Source organism: Oculina patagonica, chromosome 9, assembly GCF_052425735.1.
Source record: "Oculina patagonica isolate OP01 chromosome 9, crgOcupat, whole genome shotgun sequence".
Classification (NCBI taxonomy): Eukaryota; Metazoa; Cnidaria; class Anthozoa; order Scleractinia; family Oculinidae; genus Oculina; species Oculina patagonica.
In genome coordinates, this window is record NC_135766.1 from 13,109,046 (window position 1) to 13,135,273 (window position 26,228).

Sequence of the window (26,228 nt, forward strand, 5' to 3'; positions counted from 1 at the left end):
CTTCAAAACTGTCCGGATATATTTTATTTTACGAATTACAACGCTATTAGCTCTTTTGTTTGCTGTCTTAACAATTTGACGATCGTCGTCCACCATTGCTTAAGGTCGCGCAGGACCCTTGCTCATTAATAAATTTATTAGCCAAATTTCCTGACGGGGTGCTATCTTGAAAAGCTTTAATTCGCTAAATTTTGAACATCGATTCCTCTAAAATTTAACAAGGATACTCAGGGATGATGGAATTACATCATGATTGTCTTTTTACTGGGAGATGACCTTTGACTGTAATGTTACAAGCCCTTAAAAGTTAAACTGCAGATAATGAAATTTTTGTGTCCAAGTTTTCAGCTAGAACAGCACGCCGGATTAAGTGATTGTATAACCTAGTGATAAATCATAACCTCTTTTGTGTTCTGACAAGAACAAAATTTTCGATTTCAAGAACTGCTTGGAGTTTATGGCTTTAAAGAGAGTAGAGATGTGAAATCTAAACTTTGAAACGTGCTACCTTCATTTTGAGAAGGAAATTTCAAAATTCGCTCTTGTCAGAACACAAAAGAATACACCAAGTTCGCGTTCCTCGAAGATCAACTCCTGAAAGTCTATATCGGCGGAGAAAACTTGGACACAAAATTGCAGGTTTTTAGGCTTCCGAAGACCTTCCGAGTCAATGTTTACAACAACGTGTGCTATGTTCAAAGCTGTGAATGATAATTCGCTTTGTCCCAGCGCACGAGACACAAAGCTAAGCACAATAGCGCGTAATTACTTGTACAAAGAACTGTAAGAAAATAATATCATGAATATTTCGTTGTCTTCGTTTGTTTTCGGCTTCAGTCGTCGCAGTTCGTGCATACTCTTTAAACAAGAAGCTCGAGAAGCTTAAAATCGGGCGGTTAATAATTAACTATCTGCTTTGACTTGAAAGGCGGGGTACAGTACAGTAGAAATCACTGGAAAAACAGTCACTTTAGTAACACTCAGTGGGAGGTTTGCGTAAGTCACAGTCTGCATGAGCTGTATTAGTGTGTAGAACCCTGGTAGAACATAATATCTGGAATGTTTTCAAGATTGCATTATTACTTAATGACATAATGTTCTCAATTTATAAATATATTTCGCACAATACATGTAAAAATAAACGATTGAGCTAGACGACTAGAAAATATAAATTTTTAACACTAAGCAAAGTGCAGCCTTTTCGCAATACTCTTTATCAGGTAACTACTATTGTCAAGAAAATGATCACAACTAGTTCACCAATGATTGAGTATTTGTTTCATACCACCGTAATGATTCGATTTAGCGCCCGGGGCGCTTATTTACTTTTGGCACCTCAAGGGAGGGCGCTTATTCGAGACAGGGCGCTTATTCGGGAGAGGGCGCTTATTTAATTTTTTGCGAAACAACCAAATGTTCGAAACAAAACTTAAAAAATTACTAACAATAACAGAAACTGTAACAGTAACAAGTTGGTGAAATTTCAGTTACTTTTAAAAGAATTGTTCATTTTAGCAGTAAAATATATATATGTACGGTATGGTGAATGTTCACGAGTTTATCTATGCTTATACGTATGGGGGCGCTTATTAGAATGGGGGCGCTTATTGGAATGGGGGCGCTTATTGGAATAGGGGCGCTTATTGGAATAGGGGCGCTTATTGACAAAAACACATTCAAAGGGGGGCGCTTATTCGGAAGGGGGCGCTTATTTGAAGGAGGGCGCTAAATCGAATCATTACGGCATTACTGTAATAGCAACTGATGAAGAATAGTAGTATTGACCCAAAGTATAAGGGCTGGAAAATACTGAAAACCATTTCAGCTGTGTTTCAAGAAATCCAAAAAAGCTTTATTTATCTCATATATCTATGTTTTGCAGTACTAGATTTTCTCAAAGGATTAGTAAAATTTAGACAAATAGGAAATATTAGAATTTGAAGTTAAAAATTGGTCGACGGACACCAAACAGTCCCCTGACAACCTGGAGTGCGCTTTCGAGGGGGTCAACTGTTTGGTGGTGTTTCCATTTTTTCTTCAATCCCTTCTTTAAATCTCTTAAAATTTCATTCAAATTCAGGTAGAACCCCACCTTAAGTTTTGTTCTTGTGAGAAAACAACACTCAAAAGTTGCGTGATATAACCAAGCATAGATTTTAATTCTCCCTCCCTTTCCCTCTCCTTAGCCTTTCACCCCACCTGTCCCTCCCTTTCTACTCCCATCCTTTCCCTCCCTCCCCTCTCCTGCAGTCTTTTACTCCACCCCATCCCATCGAGCTTTCTACTCCAATTACCTCCACCCTCACCAGCGTTTTGGGTGAATTTAGATGCTTGAAAATGCTATTTTCGGCCTTTTTCATTCAATTCAATGTTTGTATACATTTCCTGACCGTTTCAGTATCCTTTTTCTTGGATTTTCGTTTGTGCGCGTACTAATCTGTGCCAAGCAATTAGAGAATAACAGAAATTTGCCTTAATTTTGATCTCCTATACCGAGAACTTTAGAGTATAAACCGCTAATAAAACAAAACACACTTGCAGTATTAACGTACTTACGAACTTGATAACAAGCCCCACGTCGTGGTAAGGATTTTTACTGATCAACATAGAAAATAAGTTCACAATGGTTTGTTCCCAAAACGTTTTTTACTTTACAGAGGGTCTGTATATTGACCTGTAACTTGTATATCGTATTGAAAAATTCAGAACGAACCGACTTCTGCCGCTACCATATGTTGAAAAATTAGCTTGTTCGAAACCGCATCAAAATCGTTAGAGACAGACAAGATACAGCCGTTTACTGGCAGTCTTTGAAAATCCTGAATTTCGTCAAAATGAGCCAAAATAAAGTTTTCAAATTTCCTTTATCAATATGGTTCTTATCTTCTTATTCAATTCTATGAACTGCTTATATGCAGTACCGTCCAACAAAGATTTCAATTTCCTCAAAGTTTTGGGACGAAAGGATTCAAAATATTTCGTGCAGAATGTAATTTGATTAAGTGAATGTTTTCACGTCTATAAATACTTAAAGCAGTGAATGAAAAACCGTTTTGTTTTCATCAATGAGAACCACTTTCAAATAGTTAATGCATAAAAAATAACAATCAGATCAGAATACAATGATTATTAATGCTAGGTTTCGCTATTATGTCTCGGCAGAGATACTTCTTTTTTTGCAAGTTCAAATGTATGCAAATTTCGTGTGAAATGTAATTTGATTCCACTGTCTTGTTTACAAACTCTTTCTTAAGAAAGTTGTATTTTCGTGAATAAAACCCATTGGCCTGTTTTATTTTCCTGATCATGTTTGTCTGTGATTTTTACAAAACATGTGGTCTTTTTTTCGGAACTTTAAGTTGTGCAAAAATTCCTGTTTTGAACACAGATGTCACTTCCGGAATTTCTCATCAAAAGATGTATATTTCACCGCATTGCGTTTCGCTGCTTCATTAGACACGGATGTCGTGCAGTATTTTTGCGGCATCTTTCCATTATTAATTAATTTTTGTCAAAGCTTAGGGTAAAGAGAGACGAAAGTAGACGGCCAAAGTTTGGCAAGTAGCCGGTTGTTTCGGCCGGCTTCCAGCCCTATTCAAGTTCCACTCATATTCTGCCATGTCGGGTCATCCCTCAACGGGAAATAAATTTCCCCGATTCCAAAACTAAACTCAAAACGCTTGAATGACGAGCCAAAATAAATTCATTTCTCGAATAAAAGATAGGAATATCCGGAAAATAACAGTACTAGTTCCTCATCAATTAAATCTTTCTTCGCAAGAGTTACATAATAGTCAAGAATAAATTATTCGAAGTTTTCATTTTGAAGTCATCTTTTCATTCGATAGCTTTACCGATCTCGTAAAAAAATTCCATTCAAGTTCACACCAATACTGTACATTGCCAATGTTTTGCTGACGTCTTGAGAAGTGCCTTACTAACGTCACTAGGCAAATCTAAAATATATTCAAAACATGTTGTGCAAACATTCTACTCGTTGTGACAGGCGACTTTGACGCCCAACTGTGCGGAAATAAAAATCGACACACTTCTTGCTAAATATATAAAAAAATAGTTTTAAAGTGGAGTCCGCCTCAAAAAAATGTACCGCCAGATCACACTGCTATTTGTAGAAACCAGCAAAGCGTCTAGTTTCAAAGTTTCCCACTAAAACATTGCATGACATGAACGACGTAACCCCTTTTATTTACAAGAATAGCTTCAACTTGTCAAAGCAACTACAGTCTCACAATGGTGATTATTAGTACTTTACCCCTTAAGCTGTTTTCTCTGTCCTCCCGCCGAAGCAAAGAAGAGAACCAGATTGCAGATTAGGCCAAAAGTCGACCCAGTGTGCCTACAACGATTTACTGTCAAAACTGAAATGAAACCGATTGGCCCAGGCTATCTCCGTCGTTTTTGGCCGGCAGGAGACTATCGTCTAGGACGCCCAAAGGGTAAATTATAAATCGGCCACGCCCGATTAATAAATACATACATAATGACTGCAAGGGTCCTGCGCGACCTTAAAGGACAATGCGATAACAACACACCTACGCTGCGGAAAAGTATCCTGACTAGTCCCTTATCCAGACTTTTCTTCGAAAACTGAGCTGAGGAAGCGATCCTTTAGCGAGCCAAATTTAAAAATCAGGATGGCCGGAATGTTGTTTTTAGGCCATCATGATACCAGAAAGAGAAACACTTCTTTCATATTTTCTTACTAGTATACGTAGTGCAAAGCCTGCACAGGAACATATTACCGATGCAAGTGCCTCGGTTTGCCTGTTGACGGCTCTAATGACGCTTATCTGGCTTGGTACCATGGCATTTAACCCGTAATGGCTGTAAATTTATGACACTAATCTAAGTTCAACGTCTCCACAGAAAATTTAAAGTGAACCTCCTAACAGGTGGAACCAACTCTCAGCGAATACACATTCTCAGCTCACCAGGGAAAAGATTGAAGAAACGATTTTCAGCAATGGTTTATATACGATGGCGAATACCTTATGGCTAAAAAATACATCTTGTCAGAGTTATAGAATGTGGATTGTTTCTTTAACGGCGATAGAATGAGACCATTAAGGTAGCAACTTTATACACGGACAACGCATGGACATCTACGCCTGAATGCAAAGACAAATACCATGGATGGACAAAAATTTTGAAAGGGGCGGTATTTCTGAAGGCTGACAAAGTTTGTAAGGGATGTAAATTACAAGGCAACTAATCTGAGGCCAAAACAAAAACGGGAATTTAACGGGGGGAGGGGACAAATTGTTATACATTGTCGTTTCTTTGTTATTTTTAAATACCGTGTCGATATGGATCATGAAACGCTTTGGATCAATTTTACGAGGCAAAGACGGACTAACCGAGAAACAGAAAATTCAGAGAAAAAAAGTTGCATATTTATCCACAAAGAAATGAATAATAACGTGTTTAGTCTCTTCTGGAAGCGAATACCCGATTCCCTCTATAGCGCGCGCCTGCAGGGAATCACGGTAGTTGTATTCATCAAACCATGCGCGAGACTCGGCAACGAGAGCGCTTTCCATTGGTCAAAACTGGTCGGCCAGACCGGTACGTTCGAGAACAGAATTCCGTTGTTTGTTCAGATTGGTCCTATCAAATCAGTCATTCCATGAATATAATAAACTGTTGTGGTCGAGTTTTTGGAAAATCTCGTAGAAAAGACCAGCCGGCCGTTTCAGGTTAATGGAAGGCGCCTTTTAAGAGTTGTAAACAAAACAGACGCCGACTTTCGCTTACATTTTGAGGAACGGCCAAATGTTGAAGCTGTGGTGGGCAAGATGTCGGTATCATCTCATACTTTATTATGCATGCATCTTGTTTTAAAAGAAAACAATATCCAAATGAAACAATAGAATGCCTTTTGGATATAACGAGTATTGTCCAACTATTTTCGACATTTTAAATTGCTGTTTACAAATTTAAAAAGGGAACTTAAACATTTGATCAAATTGTCTACTAAAAGTACTGACAGAAGCTCTGAAATTCTACAATCCATGTCAAGTCATTCTGGGCAACAGGTTGATTGACAGTATTTTGACTCTGTAACCAGGCACCGCTAAAAGGACACAGGAACAAACTGCCCTGCTTCTCTCCCCCTCCCCCTGGTATAGTGTCATTGTCCAGGTAAGGGTAGCCTTCAAAAGGGCTGTTGTTCGTTCTTTTCCTTATCTAGTAGGATTCATATTTTGCACATTCATCACTCAACAGTAGTTTCCATTCGATTTTCGAGCAACAATCAATTTGTCCTTTTCAGGACTTCATTCACCACAACGATCACACTATACGAACTACTTTAGCTCTGGGATTAAATTTATCTATAACCTTAAGGGAGGGAGGTTCAACAGGGATCAGTGCAATGTGCATTGTTAGCGGCACCCTGATCATAACCTATCGTCTTCTAATAATTTGTACATCTCGAATATATTGAAAACTCGGGATAAAAAATTAAAATGTTTCTGATTTAATTACTACAAATTGTATCACTGCTATGTGTCCTTAGTATCCGTCTTGGATTGAATTGTATTGTCAATTTTCATGTTTCAATTGAATGCAACTACAACCAATTTAGATTCTTTGAAAGCCATTTGTTACTCACTTGTAAAGAAAAATCCTGTTAATGTCTTACATTGTAATAAATGACCTGGGCAACAAGGTTTTTTCGTTCCAACGGGGTGTTCATGTTATGCAAGTTCGGTAAAACGGGATTTTAAACAATGTTACAATAGCCTAATATAAACTTATATTTAAAAAAAAAAAAACAGTATTTCACATAATATACAGTTCTTTAAATAGTTCCATGAAATATGTACTGCTTCTTGGTATGCATGTTCAGAGTATTTGGTATTCAACTGGTATCAAAACTAACCAGCAGCTACTGCTCTAAAATGCGGTCAAGTGTCCCATTATCAAGAACAGTGTCATCATAGTTAGTCCCCTCTTGTAACAATAGTGTCATGGATTCTCTTCCAATGTAAGCACTCGGCACTTGAGTTCACAAGAACGTCACTGACTCATCTCCGTTTGGTGAGTGGGCCTGTAACATAGATTGACATGAGGCGATAAGCAAAAGTGGAAACCCAACGTGTGTTCAACCCGGGGGGACTCCCTATAATGGTCTATAAGGGGAGGCTCCGCCCGAAAAGGGTACCTTTTTCAGGCTTCAGGTATATAAAAGTGTAGGGATTTCACAAGTTTAGGTATACGAAAGGGTATGGAAATCTGTCATTTAGGATTTTAAAAGGACCTTTAATAAATAAATATTTCAAACAGATGCAATTTACGGCTGTATAATTTCAGTTTATAAAGCGCTACTTGAAAATGAAAAGAAAATGTTGTGTTTTAAGTCTACACCATGACTTTCAGGTATATGAAAGGGTACCTTTTTTCATGAAAAGGTATACGAAAGGGGTACAATTTCTGGGAAAATGGTATATAACAGGGTAAGAGGTAGGAGCTCGGGGCGGATCCTCCCCGTACAAAGCTTTGTTGGGTACCCCCCCCCCCTGGATTGCGCAGAGTGATCATCACGAACTCCTTAGCTAATGCTACTTAGATTCTAGAGCATCAGTGGTTAAAGAGAAAGGCAGTAGTCTTCACCTTTTTGAGAGATTTTGCTCATCGAGCCAAGAGAGTATTACAAAACATCAGGTTTACATATATAAATTAGTGTGTAGGGAGTAAATGTTACTTAAATTTTTCCAAATTAAGAAGAAGTTCTGTTACCGCAATGCTTAAAAAATAAATTACGACATAAAGGACCCTACACAGCCAAGCCTTTGTTTTTGTTTTTGTTAACATACTGGAATTTCTGTATTGTATTTTTCGTGGAAACGGGTATACTTCGCGTGAATAATTTTTGCGATTTGGCCGAAAAATACATCGCGGGTCCTTGATTTGGCGATTTTTTGGAAATCGCGAAAATTAAGTCCCGCAAAAATAAGTAAAAATAAAAATAAGGTATTCATTAAAACAAACAGGAAAGTCCTCATTGTAGAGGGCATGTCGTTTTTGGTGTCAATCGTGCTCTGGTTTTAAACAAGTTCGCCCTCTATTAAGACAATTCTTACCTTTCTTATCTTCAGCAACTCTACATGTGATACTTGGCACTGACTTCACGTGGATGAACTTCAATCTGGCGCCCGATAAACCAACAGCAACAAGAGATTTGCCCAGGCAAGCTCCTAAACAGTAAGGTCGCTCTTCAATGTCAAGCACACTGAGAAGATCACCAGATCTGATGTTAAACAATCGAAGAAAGTTGTCCTTGCTGCAACAAACCAGAGATTCGCAATCTACAAACTTACAATCAACAATGTCATTTTGACTTTGGAGAAACCTGTGGAGTATTTCTCCTGTTTTTGCATCTAGGACGTGTACGCCATTACCTTCATCGAGGGAGTTCCAGGTCACAACAAACTCTTCTTGGGGAGAGAAAGTTAATTGTCCAGTATACTCTCCTTGAACAAACCATTTTGAACTTTTTTCCCACATAAGAGAGGAATCGTTGTTCCATAAACTGATTGTTACCTTGTTGATATCAAGACCGGTTGGGTTTCTCTTCATATCCTCATAAGTACTGGTTAACACTTGTTGTTGGGTACTGCAACAAACACGTATTATAGGAAGATCTTCTTCAAAATCTCTGGTCCTCACAGACGCAATAACCTCTCCGTTAGTTATGTTCACCACTTTAACACTGACGTAAGATCTCCATGCATCCATCCAACGACCTATTAGTTCTCCAGAAATTGGAATAAATCGATCGGTATTCATCAGTTTACAATTAAGAGGCCGAATGCATTCTGTCAAATCAAAATTCCAAAGTTGCAGAACGTTTTGATTTGAACACTGTAAAACACCTTCCCTCACTGGTAAAAGAAAACCTGGGTGGACATTTATAATCTTTGTTATTTTTAAACTTGGCAAATTAATTGACCTGACGTGAATTTGTTGATCTTGCGATGATGGATCATCAGTTGGTTCTGAAGTGCAATAAGTAGTATCTCCATTTTGAGAAAATATAATTCGTTGTACTTTTTGCTCTTTGCCAGAACAAGTGTTGTTTAGAAGGGCAATGTTTACAGCGCTGACAAACTTGAGATTGGGGCTGCTAATCAATGCCTTGTCATTGGTAAGCATGATGTACATTCCCGCCAACAAGTCGGGAATAACATTGTGTACTTTGTTAAACCAGCAAGAAGACTGTCTCTGTTCGAGAAAATCTGACTCAGTTAGGTTGCTTGACTTACAGGGCCACAAAACATAGTCTTGTAGGTGCACTGTTTGAGGTTGTTCTTTTCTTGGGAGGGTTAAAAATGCAAATTGCGTATTCCCACCAAAATAGAGAGTTGTAAAGATACTCATTTTGAGGAAACCACAAACAAGAGTATTGTTGTCTGCAGTAAAGTGCATTAATCCACATACAGAATCTGTCCTTTTACTCATAACACAGCTACCCTCATTTTGTACAAAAAACACAGAAATACAACAAGCAAAGTCAGAAATAGCGATATAGGACCCATCCTGAGAGAGGGCAAAACACGAAATATCTTCATTCCGGTTAATACGGGTCAGTTCTTCGCCATTTTCCATGCTCCACAGAATTATTTCCTTGGTGTTATTTGGAGAATCTGCTAACATACGTTTTTTATCCCCAGAAATTTTGCAGTTAGAAAATGTACAGGTGCTTTTCGGAAAAAGAGATATCAATTCTCCATTGAGAGAATATACACTTCTGAGGCATCCCGGTAAAACAAACTCTCCACTAGGATAAAAAACTACAGATTGATAATACGACAGACTACCTTCTACCTGACGAAAAGCACGTTCTCGTTCAAAGGTATCCCAGCCAAAAAAATCTTTCTTTACAAATGATGTTTTCACCCATTCTTCATTGCCAGTATGAAGAGACCACAAATGAATTGTTCCATTTCTGCACTCGCACACCATACGGTCCAGTTGTTGTGAAACGTCGAAGCAAGCGACCGTATCTGAACAGTAAAATCGGGCCTGAACTGCTCCTAACTGATCTTCCTGGTTTACGTACTTCATGTATGGTAAGTGGGGAAGCTTGGTTTCGAGAACAGCTGCAGCTCTAGAAGATAATTCAGGTCCTCCTTCGTTAAATACGCATTGGAAGAAAAGATGAGGGTTATGTCTTAACAAATAAGAGTGTTTTCGAAGCAACAGAAACAAAGAACTAATAAAAGCTTGATCTTCGAGTTTTTCTGTCACTGTGACCTTCGCTTGCATTTGGACACTGAAAAATTCTTCTAAGCAGCTTGTGGTACTTACACAGAGCTTTGCGTATATCAGCTCTACGTCTGTCACATATGTTGATAGCTCATCCAATTTACCCACTTCAATCATGTGTTGGACACCATGTTGCAAGGCGTATATTTCAGTGTCACTGAATAGTATTTCGCGCACACCTTTTTGCTTGACTCTATCAAGCTCATTCTTACAAAGGCTGGAAAGTATTTCATGCCCTTCTTTCTCTTCCACGGTGAAATCATGCCGACCATAACATGATATATTCGTCAACCAGTCTTTGACCGATTTGTGGAAGAAGTGAAGACAACCATCGCGAACTGGTAACAGTGAAGAGATGCAGGCGATTGCTTTGTTGATTCTTCGCTGAACAGACAAGTGCCTTCCGCTAAGACTCAACAGTCCGTAAACAAACGCTACTGGCAATGGTTCTCTGGAAGCAGTTAAAGCACACAAGAAACTCAACATTTGGTCTTCTTCGACCTTCAGTTCTTTGCAAAGTTCATTTTCTAACCGTTTAAAATGAGAGAGGAAAACGGATGAAATACCCAGTGGTAAGGTACTTTCCAGCTGCTCTTCGGTGAGAAGCGAAACATTTTTTTGGATGAAGTCCACCAGGAAATAAGCATAAAGAAAAACGCCCTCAGATTTATCCACCAGTTTCTGCAACAGATCTTCTGTATGCTCTTCTTCAATTTTATCAATCAGCTGCATTCCTAAAAACAGTTGAATGTCTTTTAAGTTCTCTTCCTGGTTTCCTTCAAGCTGTATAGGCTGCAAGTTTTTTAGGCTCTCTGCGATGTTTATTTCTGATCGGGTTGTCACAAAGAATCGAATCCATTGTGGAAGCTTACAAAACTGATTGGCAATTACATCTAGTAGCTCATTGCGCCCTTGATACTCACTTTCGTCCAGACCATCTATCACCATGAGGATATTCCTTCCAGGGTCAGGTATAGTGCTGAGTGGTTCTTTGAAAAGCAATGCAAACAGTTCTTCCACGCCCATGTTGTTGAGTTCCACTGGCCCCAGATTTCGTGATAGCTGTTCTACAAGAGCATTCTTGTATTCCGGTAGTGCATGACTCAGATGACAGGCCAAGGATTGAAGCATCAACTGGGGTTTCCTGTAACGTACATTGTTATGTTGACAAAAGTGACTTCCTGACAGTCTACCAGCCTTTTGCATTCGTTTGCATACAACAGCAGAAACCACTGATTTCCCCATTCCTGCATCTCCACTAATCACCATCACGCGGTTTTGCGAAGTTAAGTCATCGAGCCAGTCGTCCACTTTTTTGAATATCCACCCTCGAGTTCCTTCCTGGAATCTTTGTGCATGATATTCAATGTCCCCTTTGAACTCAGACTTAGCCAGGGTTTTAAGTAGGTCATCTGCCCTGTCCATCTCTCTTTTTCTCTTTGAGTTCTCGAACTCTTGTTTGACTTCTTGTAGACCGGCTTGTAGAGTTTCATGTACTTCTTCAACAGCTCGACGAGTTTCTTTTTGTGTGTGGGATACGCATTCTAGTTTTGAAATGCTATCCTGAAGTGTTTTGTGGTCTTCTAGTTGGGTCTGACGTGCTTCTTTGACAGCTTGATGCATTTTGTTCTCAATCTGGTGTACTTGTTCCAGCTTAGAAATGCCAGCCGCAAGAGTTTTGTGATCTTCTAGTTGGATTTGAAGTACTTTCTCAACTTGTTGTTGTGTCTCGGTCTGACCCTGACGTATTTCTTTCAGCTGTGACTTGATATCCTCGTCACTATCAGCCCAGTCACGTAACACGTCAAGATAATCATCTTCTCCACAGCGCTCTGCACTTAGTCTATCAATTTCTGCCTGACCCAACCCAAGATCAACAAGAACAGCACTAATTTCCTGCCATAGAGAATTAAAAGTTGGTGTATCAACACAAGTGCTAGTCACATGACCATACAACTCATTGCGAAAAAACTTAATGCGAGCAAGGTTTGCTTCAAGAGAGGTGTCACTTGGGGGCGGCTTAGAGTGCCATCCTGAGGGAGGAGTGGTAAGTCCACAAATGTTGGTCAAAAGGAGGAATAGAAGAGTGATGTCATACGTCTTGGAGTCTGGTGTGGCTCCACTAGGTGGGAACAGTTTGTCCCACTGAGATTTATTAAGAATTCGCCTACGAGAGAGAACGAGAAGGGTTTTATATTGTAAGTTGAGATCAGAAGCCAGATTTGCAGGAGGATGATAACTATCAAAAACATTCCTTAGAACCGTTGTTCCACCATCAATAAGAAGTCTACTGAGCTTGGCTCCGTTTGTCTTCTGTTCCGAACTGGCCAAAGGCGATGTTGCAGCAGCTGCCATTGAAAACGGTTTTTAGCCAGCTTCTATCGTGTCGTGCAGCCTAAATTGTAAGGCAACACAGTGTAAGTTGTTAAACTGGTCACACTCAGAATTTTAAAGAATTTTAACCATTTCAGCTTGTCAATTTGGTTAACCAAAACCATTGACATCAACTTCTAAATTCTCCTTACAGGTCTTTTCAGTTCCATGTATTGCTTTGTATATTCTCATGCCAAACAATGGAAAGAAATCAGATTTTGGTCACTGTTGAGCCTGTGCCATATAAGTCTTCTATTGTGAATATATCTTGCAATACGTGCCGCGCGAGCCTAGCAATCGCCAAATTTACTCGTAAGGTGTAAACTATTAAGCTTCGTAAACTTCGAGATAGTGAACAAATTTAAGAGTAATTCAATTTGTTCAATTCAACTGAGCCATGAAGACGAATCGTTTGAGCATAAATTAATTTTCAATTATGTGCCACAAACTGACAAGTTAACTCCCCTGCACTTTCTGTCTTACTAGAAAGCATGTTCCTTCGCACTGTACATGTATCTTTAGGGCAGCAACTTTGTTCATTCGGATAACAGTGGACTGAAAGCCACATATTATGAGATCATGCAATAATTGCATAGCTGATAGTGAAACGCATATGTTAATTTGTGGCTGTTGATGGAATGTTTTGCTGCCTTTTTAATATTGGGAAACAACATTCGGTAACTTTCAATATACAGTAGATTTTCAATTTCTATTTTGTTTGCTCTATCCTTGACTATTCAGTTAGTCATAGACATAAAGCTTAGACGTAGACATAAGCTCAATAGTTTACGAATTCGCATATGTTGCGCATGAGATATCTTCAGTGACGCGGATATGCTAACAAATTCATTTCGTCGACATCACCATTTCTATTTGATTCTTACATATCCCTCGGAAAAGTCTCGCGAAATTAGAGGCCAAATAATCGACTTCACATGCTTGGAACATGTTAGTAAACCAGGTTTAAAGCAAAAGTTAACAAAAGGGCATTATTCGACAAAATGAAACTGCCATTACACTAAACGACGACATTGGCGATGTTACCTTGTTACTCCCACCATTCTACTCCAGTGTCCCATGTTCCCTTTCCCGCTGTTGTTGTGTTTTTGTCACATAGTCGATGTCTCGGCCAATTCCGTGCTTGTTGTATCCGACGGCTTTCGGTAACAATGTGGCAAGCTACTCAAAACTTGACTAACCACATTTGCATTTTTGATCTCGCTCGGCGCCAAATATGAAAGCAAATTGATGGAGTGATTGACAGATTGTTTCGCACCAATGCGCGTTTATCAGATTTTGACAAAATAAATTGAAAATAGATGCTACAATCACAGCATGACGCTTGTCTGTTCAGCTGTGAAACAATTTGGAAACCATGGAATGAATTTGTACTAAAACTCGAAGGATTACATGCTCTTTAACCTGTTCGGCTTGCTAGAACGTAGAATGTAGTCCTTATTTATTGATTGCAGGGTTAAATCGTCTATCAGAGAACCTGAGCATAAGATTGGTCTTAAAAACGAGTCCCGTATAAACGTAGTAGAGCGTGTAAATCGTATTGCAATGACATTAAATCGTTTTTATGCCTTTTAAGGTTCGTGTGCTGAAAATTGCTTTGACCTTTTTTTAACTTTTACAAAACCTAAAAACACACATCGAATTTAGTTGTAATGTTCAGCTATACAAGATCTTGTCACAGCAAGTATACCTTGTTTTAGAATGCTCTGAATGGTAAGCAAAAACAAGCCTATGATTTAAAAATCTGGAAAGTTCGATTCGACTTAGAACCACAACAAAAAACACAAGAGACAAATAAAACCCTTTTGTATATATTTACTTTTTGCCTGTTCAAAAAACGATGAGACGGTTACAATATTAGCAAAATCTTCACAAAAGATTCTCTTTTAAGATATATCACTTTTAAGATATATCACTTAACTATCGTGAATTGCCCCGAGGAAGGTTTGATAAAACCAAAACATCGGCAAAACCATTTCCAATGTTTTTAACATTTACTTTACTGTCTGTGGTTGTCTTTGCAATGTCTTCTTTGCATTTACATATACTGATAATTTCGGTCACCAGCTCTCATTAAGAGGCAAATAACACATGAAGACTATCTAATAATAATTAAATTATAATTAAAATATTTATACCGGGTAGCCACTTCAGTTCCACAACATCTATCAATGTGGGCCCTGTTAAAGTTTAATAACCCGGGAATAACATAACAAAGTTAAAAAGTAAAAAGACAATAGACAACTGGCATTAAAAATTCTACAATACAATAACATGTTAAAAACGCTACAGATTATATATAATAAAATGCACTTTTTGAGATTTCCAGCTTAATTTTGTCAATAAAAAGGTTCCTGCTGAATCTCGTATGATAAAAGTGAATGTCTTTATCTATCGTGTTGTAAAAGTGAATGTCACTACACTCAATGTTACTATTTGAAGCACCACGCTAAAAAATTTTTTTTTTGCTTTCATTAATCTAGGGCAGCATTGAGTTTTGAGGTTTAACTGAATAGAGTAACCATTCAATCGTAATGTTCATTGGAATATCGAATGCTGTTATGTTTTGCATGGCCAGGTGGGTTGAGGCATATAAACGCCTGTAAAACTGAAAACTAAAGTTTACGATCAATATCTAAAACTTTCACTTCTACGTGTTAATGAACATGGGATGTTAGTTAGATCAGAAAACACATAAAATATTACTCATCAATCAATTAATCAATCAATCAATCAATCAATCAATCAGTCAGTCAGTCAGTCAAACTTGATTTGTTGATAGCGAAACAAAATAGTTATGTAACTAATGAAGTTGTTGCCCACGTCTAAATAACTAGTTATCATTTTACCATAAAAAATGATTAAAGAAACTACACTTTTTATGAAAATACTTCAGAAAGCAAAGCTAGATTAAAATATACCGTAAAAACTTTTGAACTAACCTAACCTAACACTCTTTTACTTGGACAGTTCCTTAAAAAAGTTCCATTTAAAATGCACTTCAGCATTTTTTTGCGTGTGTCAATGTATTTGGTATTCAACTGATATAAGTACTGCCTTCAGTTCGTGGATCGGCTTTTCTGCTCTGAAATTCGGTCAAGATATTCCAGCATCAATACAAGTGTCATTGGTTCTCTTCCAAGATGAGCACTTCATGAGTTCTCCAGTTACCATGTCATCGAAGGCTGTGTGTCTATCTCACTTCTGTTTGACGAATGAACCTGAAAAAGATGGAGACGTAGTGACATGTAAACTTGAAGGACCCTAGTCAGCCACGCCTTTGTTTTTTTACATACGAGAATTTCGTGGAGCGTGTCTAAAGGAAAGATTTCAATGTGAAACTGCCAAAAGTAATTAAACCGACTTCAAGTGCAATAAGATTTCACTTCCCCATACAGTTTTCATAATTTTGATGGCATCGAAAATGGCGGAGGCTGACTATGATCATTTAATGTTCAACTGATAAATTTCACCTGCAAGCAAACAAAAGAATGATAGAATAAATAGTCAATTTTTAAAAAGCATTTGTGACAGTTTAAGACCTCAGTGAAGCAAACGCAAAAGGATGAAAGAGGATTTTTTTTAACATGCAAAATGTCCGAATTTAGATGGCAGAGAAAATGGCGGAGACTGACTAGGATCCTTAAAAATCCCAACGGGTGTACAAATATTTCAAATGCACGTCAGGGTGATCACCAAAATCATATTGGGAAGCTTCTACTTTCCTTGCACTCACATTGTATACTTAGACATCTCAAAAGAAAAGCGCAAGTTTTACATTTTCACGTAGTCAATCGACATTCAGCTCAGTTGAGTTCTGCCTACAGCAACATTTAAGTTAAACACATGAATTAAAAGTTCTTCGCAATCGTGACATAACACTTTCATTTTATCAAAATTTTGTCATGAAGTGTATCTACTGGGAAAATTAGAAATTTGCATTGCAGTATACTATCTACACAACAACGAAACATTTGACAGTAAGCGCGTAAGAAAATTAATAAGGACATTTTACATGAAGTCATTTCTAACCTTGCTTCTTTTCAGCGTCTTTCATTCTTGGCAACTCTACATGGATGAATTTCAATCTGGCGCCAGATAAACCAATGGCGACAAGAGACTGACCAAGACAAGCTCCGACACAGTAAGGTCGCTCTTCAATGTCTAACACACTGAGCAGATCACCAGATCGGACATTAAACAATCGAAGAAAGTTGTCCCCACTGCAGCAAATCAGAGTGTCGACATTACCAACAAACTTACAGTCAACAATGTCATTTTGGTCTTTGAGCAAGGTGTGGCGTGTTTCTCCGGTTTTTGCATCAAGAATGTGTAGACCATAGCCGGCATGGAAGGAACCCCACGTGACGACAAAGTCTTCTTCAGGGGAGAATATGAAGTGTGGCGTTGAAAGGTCAAGGATGTACCATGTTGAGCTTCTTTCCCATACAGCACGCTCAAGCGAAGTGTTATTTCTTAAACTAACTGTCAGCTCCTCTATTTTTGTATCCAAAATATATGGCACGTACTTACTGGAACAGATAAGCAGCTGATTACGACTATTCAATGCAATAAACAGTATACAATTATCGTCTTTCTTGCAAACTCTTATCCTGAGAGATGAGACACATTCTCCATTGGTAACATTTATGACGTCCACAATTCCAAAAGTCTTCGAAACAAGTGAAACCTCTATTTTTGAGAGGAGATTGTTTAAAGCTAGCAAATCGCCTGTATTTGAAGTGTCATCAAAATCTAATGATTCGTCTCGTTCTTCTGAGTCATTCTCCACATGTATTTCTAAAGAGTCGTCTTCTTCTGACAAATTATGGAAATCCGATAACTCATCAGGTGGTAATGAACTAAAACATAATTGACAGACTATTAGCTCATCTGATAAACGAGTAAGCTCTTCAGTCCCTGTTGGTCCGGCAAAAGCTCGAATACGTTCAGTCAGCTCAAACTTCCACAGCTCTGGTTTTTGATCTTTCAAACATATTACAACACCATCCTTCATGGGGATAAGACACAGTGATTTGCAAGTAAAAGTCTTTTTCGACAGGAATTCTTGACTTGACATTCGGATCACAGTTACTAGTACCTCACTAGTATCATATCCATTTCCATCTGAACTAACAAGATAAATTGCATCTCCTTCAGAAGAAAATAAAACCTCTTTGACAACTTGATTGGTAGAAGCAGTGGTCACTTCATTTAACAGATCAACATTGATTGCGGTGACGTACTTGAAAGATGGGCTACCAACTAATGCTGTTTCCTCATTTAAGTTCTTGTAGAATCCCGTCTCTAAGGATGGAAAAACACTATAAAGTTTGTTCTCCCAGCTAGAGCGCAAACCCTCATTGAAAAAGTCTTCTCCCACCGCTGTCATTGGTTCAATCGGCCATAAGACGAAGTCTGTTGTAGGTAAATTTTGATGTCTGCGGAAAAATGTCTCGAGATTACTCTTGAATGGACAAAGGAAAAATGATGGACTGTTTTGAGACACCCAACCAAATCGACGCCAACCACAGTCAAGGGATTCCATCCTATAATTCAAGTAAGCACAAACAAGGGTTTCGTTATCTGGTGTGAAGTGCATCAAACAACTCGCCGCATTCCTACACTTGAACAAACGATGTCCATGCGACCCGTCCACATCAACAAGGTAGACAGAACCAGCAAGATCACCTAAAGCGATTCGCGAGCCATCTTGGGAGATCGCAAAAGACGTAATAACATCATTTCCTACTATGCGCTTTAGCTCTTCACCATTATCCAAACTCCATAAGACAACTGTTTTCGGTTCATCAAGAGAGTCTGTTAAAATAATTGTTCCTTTGTCTCTAGGAATAGCACAATGCGAGAAAGTGCAGTTACTACTTGGAAAGAGATCAACTAAGTCTCCTTTGAGAGTGTAAACACTTCTGAGGGTTCCTGGTAAGACAGATTTTCCACTTGGATGGAAAACGACAGAACGATAAAAAGTCAAATCTGGAAGCATCCTTGTTCCATCATACCCCGATTCGGACCTTATCACACGATACGCACCTCCATCAGGAATAAATTCCTGATGGAGTCACCATAATGATGCACACTTTCATAGTTTCTCTCTACCGATGAGGGTCGAATCCATTCCCTGTTACCAGTCTCAAGAGACCACATATGGATTGTCCCATCTTTGCACTCGCACACCATGTAGTCCATTTCAGATGAAACATCGAAACATGCCACAGTATCTGAACAGTAATATTGGGCTTGAACTGCTCCTTTCTGTTCTTCTTTGTCTAAGTATTTCATGTATGGTACATTGGAAAGTCTACTTTCCAGGATCGCTACCGTTCGAGAAGAAAGCTCAGGAGATCCTTCATTGATCACACTTTGGAACCAAAGATGCGGATGATCTCTTAACAAGTAAGCGTGTTTTCTTAAAATTTTGAACAAAGAGCTTAAAAGAGAATGACTTTGCTCACTGAGCGAGTCTGCCTTAACGCGCTTCTGAACACTACGAATATCCTCTGTGGAAGCCGTGCTGTTCACACAAAGTTTCGCATAAATGAGTTCTACGTCGGTCACATACATCTTCACCAGCTCCTCTACGTTGCAGGAACTTGCACCCGATTCATCTACCTCCATCATGTGCTGGACACCATGTTGCAAAGCGTACCTTTCAATGTCACTGAACTGTGTATCGTGTACACCTTTTCGCTTGATGCTGTCAAGCTCTTTCCTGCAAAGGTTGAAAAGAATCTCATGGCCTTCTTTATCGTCCACTGTGAAGTAGTGTTGACGAAAGCATGTCGTAATCGTTAACCAGTCTTTGACTGATTTGTGGAAGAAGTGAAGACAATCATCCCGAACTGGTAACAGTGGAGAGATGCAGGCGATTGTTTCGCTTACTTTTCTTTTTACAGACGAAGGACTTCCTCTAAGATTAAACAGTCTGGAAACAAATGCAACTGGCAATGGTGCTCGGGAAGCGGTTAAAGCACACAAGAAACTCAACATTTGGTCTTTCTCTATCCTCAGCTCTTTGTAAAGTTCATTTTCTAGCCGTTTAAAACGGGAATCATAACCGGATGAAATACCCAACGGCAAGTTACTTTCCAGCTGCTCTTGGGTGAGAAAAGAAACATTCTGTTGGATAAAGTCCACCAGGAAATAAGCATAAATGAAAACGCCTTCAGATTTGTCTACCAATTTTCGTAAGAGATCTTCCTTATGCTCCTTTTTAATTGTATCAATCAGCTGTGTTTCAAAGAACAGTTGAATGTCTTTTTTGTTCTCTTCCTGGTTTCCTTCAAGCTGTACAGGCTGCAAGTTTTTCAAGCTCTCTGCGATGTTTATTTCTGATCGTGTTGTCACAAAAAAATCGAATCCACATTGGAAGCTTACAAAACTGATTGGCAATTACATCCAGTAGCTCATTGCGCCCTTGATACTCACTTTCGTCCAGGCCATCTATCACCATGAGGATGTTCCTTCCAGGGTCAGTTATGGTGCTGAGTGGTTCCTTCAATAACAATGCAAACAGCTCTTCTACACCCATGTTGTTTAGTTCCACCGGCCCTAGATTTCGTGATAGCTGTTCTACAAGAGCATTCTTGTATTCCGGTAGAGCATGACTCAGATGACAGGCCAAGGACTGAAGCATTAGCTGAGGGTTTCTGTAACGTCTAATGTTATGTTGACAAAAGTGGCTCCCTGACAGTCTGCCAGCGTTCTCCATTCTTTTGCAAATGACGGCAGAGATTACAGATTTTCCCATCCCTGCAGCTCCGCTAATGACCATCACCCGGTTTGGTGAACTTCTGTCATCTAGCCAATCATCAACTCTTTTGAAGATCCATTCACGGGTTCCTTCCTGGAATCTTTGTGCATGATATTCAATGTCTCCTTTGAATTCGGACTTCGCTAGGTTTCTAAGTAGTTCCTCTGCCCTGTCCATCTCTCTTTTTTTCTTCAATTTCTTGACCTCCTGTTTAACTTCTTCTAAACCGGCTTGAAGTGTTTCATGTACTTCTTCAACAGCTTGACCAGTTGTGGTTTGTGTCTGGGATACACCTTCTAGTCTTGAAATGCTGTCCTGAAGTGTTTTGTGATCTTCTAGCTGGATTTGAAGTACTTTCTTAACTTGTTGTTGTGTCTCGGTCTGACCCTGACGTATGTCCTTCAGCTGTGACTTGATATCCTCTTCACTATCAGCCCAGTCACGTAACACGTCAAGATAATCATCTTCTCCACAGCGCTCCGCCTTCAATCTATCAATTTCCGCCTGATTTAAACCAAGAGCAACAAGAACAGCACTTATTTCTAGCCAGAGAGCATTAAAAGTTCGTGTATCAACACCAGTGCTAGACACATGACCGTACAACTCATTGCGGAAAAACTTAACGCGAGCCAGGTTTGCCTCAAGCGAGGTGTCACTGGGGGGTGGCTTAGTTTGCCAGCCTGAGAGGGGAGGGGGTAGTCCACAAATGTTGGTCAGAAGGAGAAATAGAAGAGTGATGTCAAATGTTTTAGAGTCTGGTGTGGCTCCACCAGGTGGGAACAGTTGGTCCCACTGAGCAGTACGTAAGACTCTTCTCCTCAGAAGATTATCCAGACTTAGATAATTTGCATTGAGATCAGCAGCCAGGTTTGCAGGGGGATGATAGCTATCGAAAATATCTCTTAGAACCCTTGTTGAACCATCAATAAGAAGTCTGCTGAGCTTGGCTCCATTTGTCTTCTCCACAGAGCTGGTCAGGGGTGATGGTGCAGCAGCTGCCATTTAAAGTATTCCAGCAAAATGTTTACAGCAGTTGTGTAGACCTTTGTTGAACCTAAATTGGCAAGTAACATCAGATCAGTAAACAGGACTTCAACTCAGTCTGGCACCAGTTCCCTGATTTTACTAAATGCTAACAACAGGTGCTCAGGATAGTTACATGTAGGAGTTCCATAAACGTTTCATGGAGTTTTAAAAGCTGGTATAACAAATATTTATATACCAGATTGGTAGCTGTATATTGGCATGATCCCTCCTCAATCAGTTGAAAGAAACACCTTAATTAGCACCTGTGTACCCAATAATAGTTTTTGTTGCCTCAACTTACAACACAAGTGGTAATAACCTTCAACTTTGCAATGCAACAATGATATTTGACACGTTAAAGGGAACTATCGTCATGTTACTCAGCCTTAACATTTCTGAAAACATTTTCGATTATTAAAAACACCCTAGACTCGATTTGCACTGCTCGAGTCCAGCCTTTGATCCTTTTTTCGGAGAGGAGCACAGGCTTATTTCCTGAATGGAGGCTTGTAATCACGAAAGCCTTAAAATAATATGGCCATAAAATTGCAGGGGAATTGTAATTTATGATGTTGAAATCAGGCCTGTTGCCTGTATCACTTTTCAATTCTCTCAGAGATGGAAGACAAATATTAACTTGGGGTGGTGGTCATCATGAGCTAGTTTAAATGTTACAAACTCTTAGAAAGGGATATGAAAGGGGCAACGAATAGGGATATGTATCTCTGCCCTGATGTGGGTTTTTATTGCGGTTTTCAGTGAAATGCGAACTATGAAATTCAATCCTCGACCAAAGGTTTATGGTTTTTGCTGCCGTCAATCATCTGATTGGACCTCTCGGGAAACAGAAGTTCACTTCAACCGGGTCAAAAGGTCACGTCTCTTGATTGTGATTGGTGGATTTTGATCCAGTTTGTTTGTTTCTGTTTGTCATGGTTCGTTGGCAGTCGCCATATTTATGATTGACAGCAGCGAAAAACGCAATCGTAAGTTGGATTTTGAATTTCATAGTTCGCATTTCACTGAAAACCGCAATAAGTAAATAACTTCTCTGACATGAAATAAAATAGGCTTGCATTTTAAAAAAAGGTAATTAAGAACTCTTGGCAATAAACCTGATAAATGCTCCACCACAGGGCAGTCAATACAAGCCACCCTGCCAACAAATACCCCACGGTAGAGACTTACATTGTATCATTGGCTTTCCTGGGGGTCGACCCCGGGAACACCCCTGGGGATTTGTTTTCAGGCCCAAACAAAAACCTTCTTAATCCCTGGGGTATGGGGCATATTTCCCACACCAATTTCCCCAACCCCGGGGACAAAGACGAAGAAAAAATACCTCTATTTAAAATAAAAACAGACAATTTTTGCCTATTTTTTCGCTCTCTTGGCACTCAGTTTAGCGGAAGGTGACTGATTCACTGTTAGTTTTACTGTTGTGGTACTGCTGACAGAAGCGATTTGTAGATGTCTGTTGTTTTTTTTTTACTTTGATCTCCGCGGACAATCTTGGCAACCATGTTTTGTCTCTTAAAGCGCAAAAAATGTGCTTCCACATCCTAAACCAAACACAGCGATTGTCTCTTTATCTATTTCTGTTCCATCCTCTTCTGTATAGAGCATCATCGTTGCCTCTTAACTAATTCGCTAATTCCAAGTTTTCTCTTCGTTAAAGATTTATTTGTGTCCCAAGCTTTGAACAATGGTATCTTTTACAGAAAACACTGTGGACTTTTACAAAATGCTATTGACAAGAATAACAAATAGCGGAAAGGTTGCTCATCTTGAAGCTCATTCAGGATTTTGAAAGTGAGGTACCACCTACCAATGTCAAACAAATCCAGGGAGTGTATCCTGGGGGGTCTGGCAGGTTCGTTTCAAAAACAAAACAACGTCCCTTCCCCGTGGGACAATATTTGTGACAAAACTGCACTATTCCCCACGTGTTCCCAGGGGTTGATGAGGGGTGTCCCTGGGGCCAGCCCCCGGGAAAGCCAATGATCAATAAGTGCATAATAACCCATCAAATTCCCTGTAAATGTGGGTGTGTAGAAAAAAAGAACAGAACTGTCTGCAGTGTGGGCCTTGTATTAAAATAAAATGAAAAGAAATATTCCGGTTCCAGTTCCGGTTCCAGATTCCCTGTTTTCCGCACGCCCGACAAAGGTGCGAAGCCGATGGTGCAGCCAAGATAAAATTAAAAAAAGAATCTGTTTTGTAGTTGATGGTCTTGGAGATATTTTTAGAGAAATGAACGAGAAAAATCGACGACTAGTTGATTACTCTTCCCATCGCCGCTACATTCATGATATTTGGTCGGTAAAATCTTTATCGCGAGCAGATTGTGGATTACATTTGAAACCTTCGCTGAAGTTTTCAGCATGTATCAAAAATCACAAAGTAAGGAAGTTTCATTCCTCAAGCACCAGGTTTTGCCTTTCCGAAAGCAACACGTATCTGACTATCAGCCCCTGTAGTATTATTTTTCCATTCAGGATCTGCTTTTACTGAACAGACAAAACATTCCGAAGCGGAAGTGACTGCAGCCGTACACACGACAGCTACAAATCGAAAGCAACATTCATAAAGCAATCGACATTTTAAAAACTTTACCTTCCTATCATACAATGGCTATAAGCCCACAGTTCCTTCAACCGATGCCATGTTTCTCCAAAATGCTGCATTTCATGGTTGGGGCTCGCCTCGAAGGGTGGATGGAAGGTATTTACTGAGTTTCGCTTTCGATCTCGCTCTCATGAGCGACATTTTACCCAACCCTACCCTAGTGGCTAACTATTCAAGAGCAGGAGGGGGTACTCAGGCAAGCGTCTCGCTTTTCCGCATTTAAAAATAATTTGCCCGTAAATTTCGAAATATTACAACATCATAATAAACTATCTTTATTTTTCTCTTCTATCTTTTATCTATTATCTTCAAATCGTAGGCTTCTTATGTCACGGAAATCATATTGCTGACAGATTCCTCTCCCTCCCCAACACAGGCAAACTTCCCGACTTTCCTTTCGCCCAGTATCCCGCGGCACGCTTGTGGAACGCCTGGCAAAAATTGAGACTTATTTTTCCGAAACACGATGCCAGTCGTTAACAGAAGAATTGTTGGTCCTGATGAAACGCAACCAGTTGTTTTTTTAGGAGAAAAGAGCTCTAAAAAACCTCTGGTAATTACAAGAATGTATATTTGTTTTCAAAAGTTTCAATGGTTTTAATTTGAAGCTGGTTTCTTCCAGATTAGCAGCGAAGGGTTGCGACAAGATGGCCGAAAAGTCGACGAACTTCGACCGATGTGTAAGTTGATTAACAAAAATATATGTCAAATAGTTGCTGTACAGCTAACATTAAGTGAAGACGATTATTATCTAAAGGTTTTTCTTAGCAGATAGTTTAACGGCGGGGTTACTCAATCTGAGTTCTAGTTGAGCTTCGTGAAATTGAAATATTTTTAACTGACCAACTAGATTTTTTTGATGCAGGTTATCGTTTTCATGAGTAAAGTTTTTGAATCTGACAAAATATTTGTGTATTAGTGGAGCTTAATGCTTTTTAAAAAAAATACTGTTAAGTACATTATATTAAGTACTAAATTCACTCTTTGTAATTACACAGTTCTGCGGTCAGGAGTAGTAAGCCATGCAAGAGGCTCAGCATATATTGAGATGCAAAAGACCAAGGTCACATGTGCTGTGTATCCTTGAAATGAAGTGTAGATTCACGTGACTGTACTCTCAAAATCCATGCTCCGCTTGCTACTATCTCCTAGTTGATCCCTACAACAGAGGCTGTTTCCTATGGAAAGTAGGATCTTTTCATATTCTGCTCTCACTTTATGCAACTAACTTCCATACAATATTACCGTAAAAACTCGTGTATAAGCCGCACTCGTAGATAAGCCGCACACCCAAATTTCAAGCATGATTTTGAGAAAAAAATAAAACCTGGCGGAAAAATGCCCAGTTGATTGTGAAAAAAATGCTGGATTATGAGGAAATTTCAACAATCAATAAAGCTATAAAAGTTGATTCCTTGAGCCTTTCTGATCGATGTGCAGGATGTATACTATAAACACATAAACGGAAAACACTTCAGTCTTACCCAGAATTTTAGAACTTTATAGAATAAACATCATTTCTGCCAACTTTAACATTTTTTATCTTTTTCTGCCATTCGTTGACAGGTATTTCTTCGTTCATCACTGTTTTTACATCAAATTTTGCACCTGATTTTGCGCTGTGTTCGTGAAAGCGTTCGTAGCTTAGTAACCAGGCACTAGTATCCAGGCCCTTTGCCAAAAGACACGTGGAACGCCTGGGGGTTTAAAATTATTCACCGACGAAAAGCTTGGTTTTCGTCGCTGTTTTGAGAGGAAAAACTTTTTCAAAATGATCAGTCCCCTTGTTATTTTTTTTGTGAGGATAGTAAAGAGCTGCTTTGTCGCTTATATGGAGCAATTTTTCAGTTTTATGCGCCAAAATGCGCAGAAGATGTGGAGGATGCAGTGTGAGCGATTTATGCAGATTTATGTGGACCCGCACGGCCGCACCACCACATCCTGTCAGATGCCCTGTTAAAAATTGCATGCAATGGTCTCGTAGATAAGCCGCACCCACGATTTTGAGCCCAAAATTTCGGCAAAAAAGTGCGGCTTATACACGAGTTTTTACGGTAAATCTGCAAGCTCCATAGGGGCTTTTAAAGTTCAACGAAAAACTTCATTATAGAAACAATAATGT

The 26,228-nt window shown here is 39.2% G+C and overlaps 2 protein-coding genes and 1 pseudogene across 7 annotated transcripts in view; 1 reads left to right on the forward strand and 2 right to left on the reverse strand.

The window, feature by feature from the left end:
- LOC144666287 (uncharacterized) overlaps nucleotides 1–13,883 on the reverse strand; it is a 49,835-nt gene extending 35,952 nt beyond the window's left edge. Inside the window, 1 exon segment of the mRNA XM_078527698.1 lies at nucleotides 13,708–13,883. The gene's annotated coding sequence lies outside the window, so the exon portion shown is untranslated.
- Nucleotides 13,884–14,479: 596 nt separating this feature from the next.
- On the reverse strand, nucleotides 14,480–24,211 carry LOC144666204 (uncharacterized; annotated as a pseudogene). Its single transcript, XR_013573140.1, has 3 exons — nucleotides 24,095–24,211; nucleotides 16,714–21,506; nucleotides 14,480–15,902 (listed from the first exon to the last, which is right to left on the reverse strand). The product of XR_013573140.1 is annotated as an uncharacterized LOC144666204 (transcript).
- LOC144666266 (exosome complex component MTR3-like) overlaps nucleotides 21,510–26,228 on the forward strand; it is a 45,581-nt gene continuing 40,862 nt past the window's right edge. For 4 of the 5 annotated variants that reach the window (XM_078527678.1, XM_078527680.1, XM_078527677.1 and 1 more), the window contains exons 1-3: nucleotides 24,561–24,659; nucleotides 24,729–24,786; nucleotides 25,105–25,183. In XM_078527678.1, coding sequence (XP_078383804.1) covers nucleotides 24,573–24,659; nucleotides 24,729–24,786; nucleotides 25,105–25,183 — 224 coding nt within the window. In that variant the 5' untranslated portion in view covers nucleotides 24,561–24,572. Of the gene's footprint in view, nucleotides 21,553–24,560; nucleotides 24,660–24,728; nucleotides 24,787–25,104; nucleotides 25,184–26,228 lie in introns of those variants that run through there. The other variant, XM_078527681.1, reaches the window with a different exon arrangement.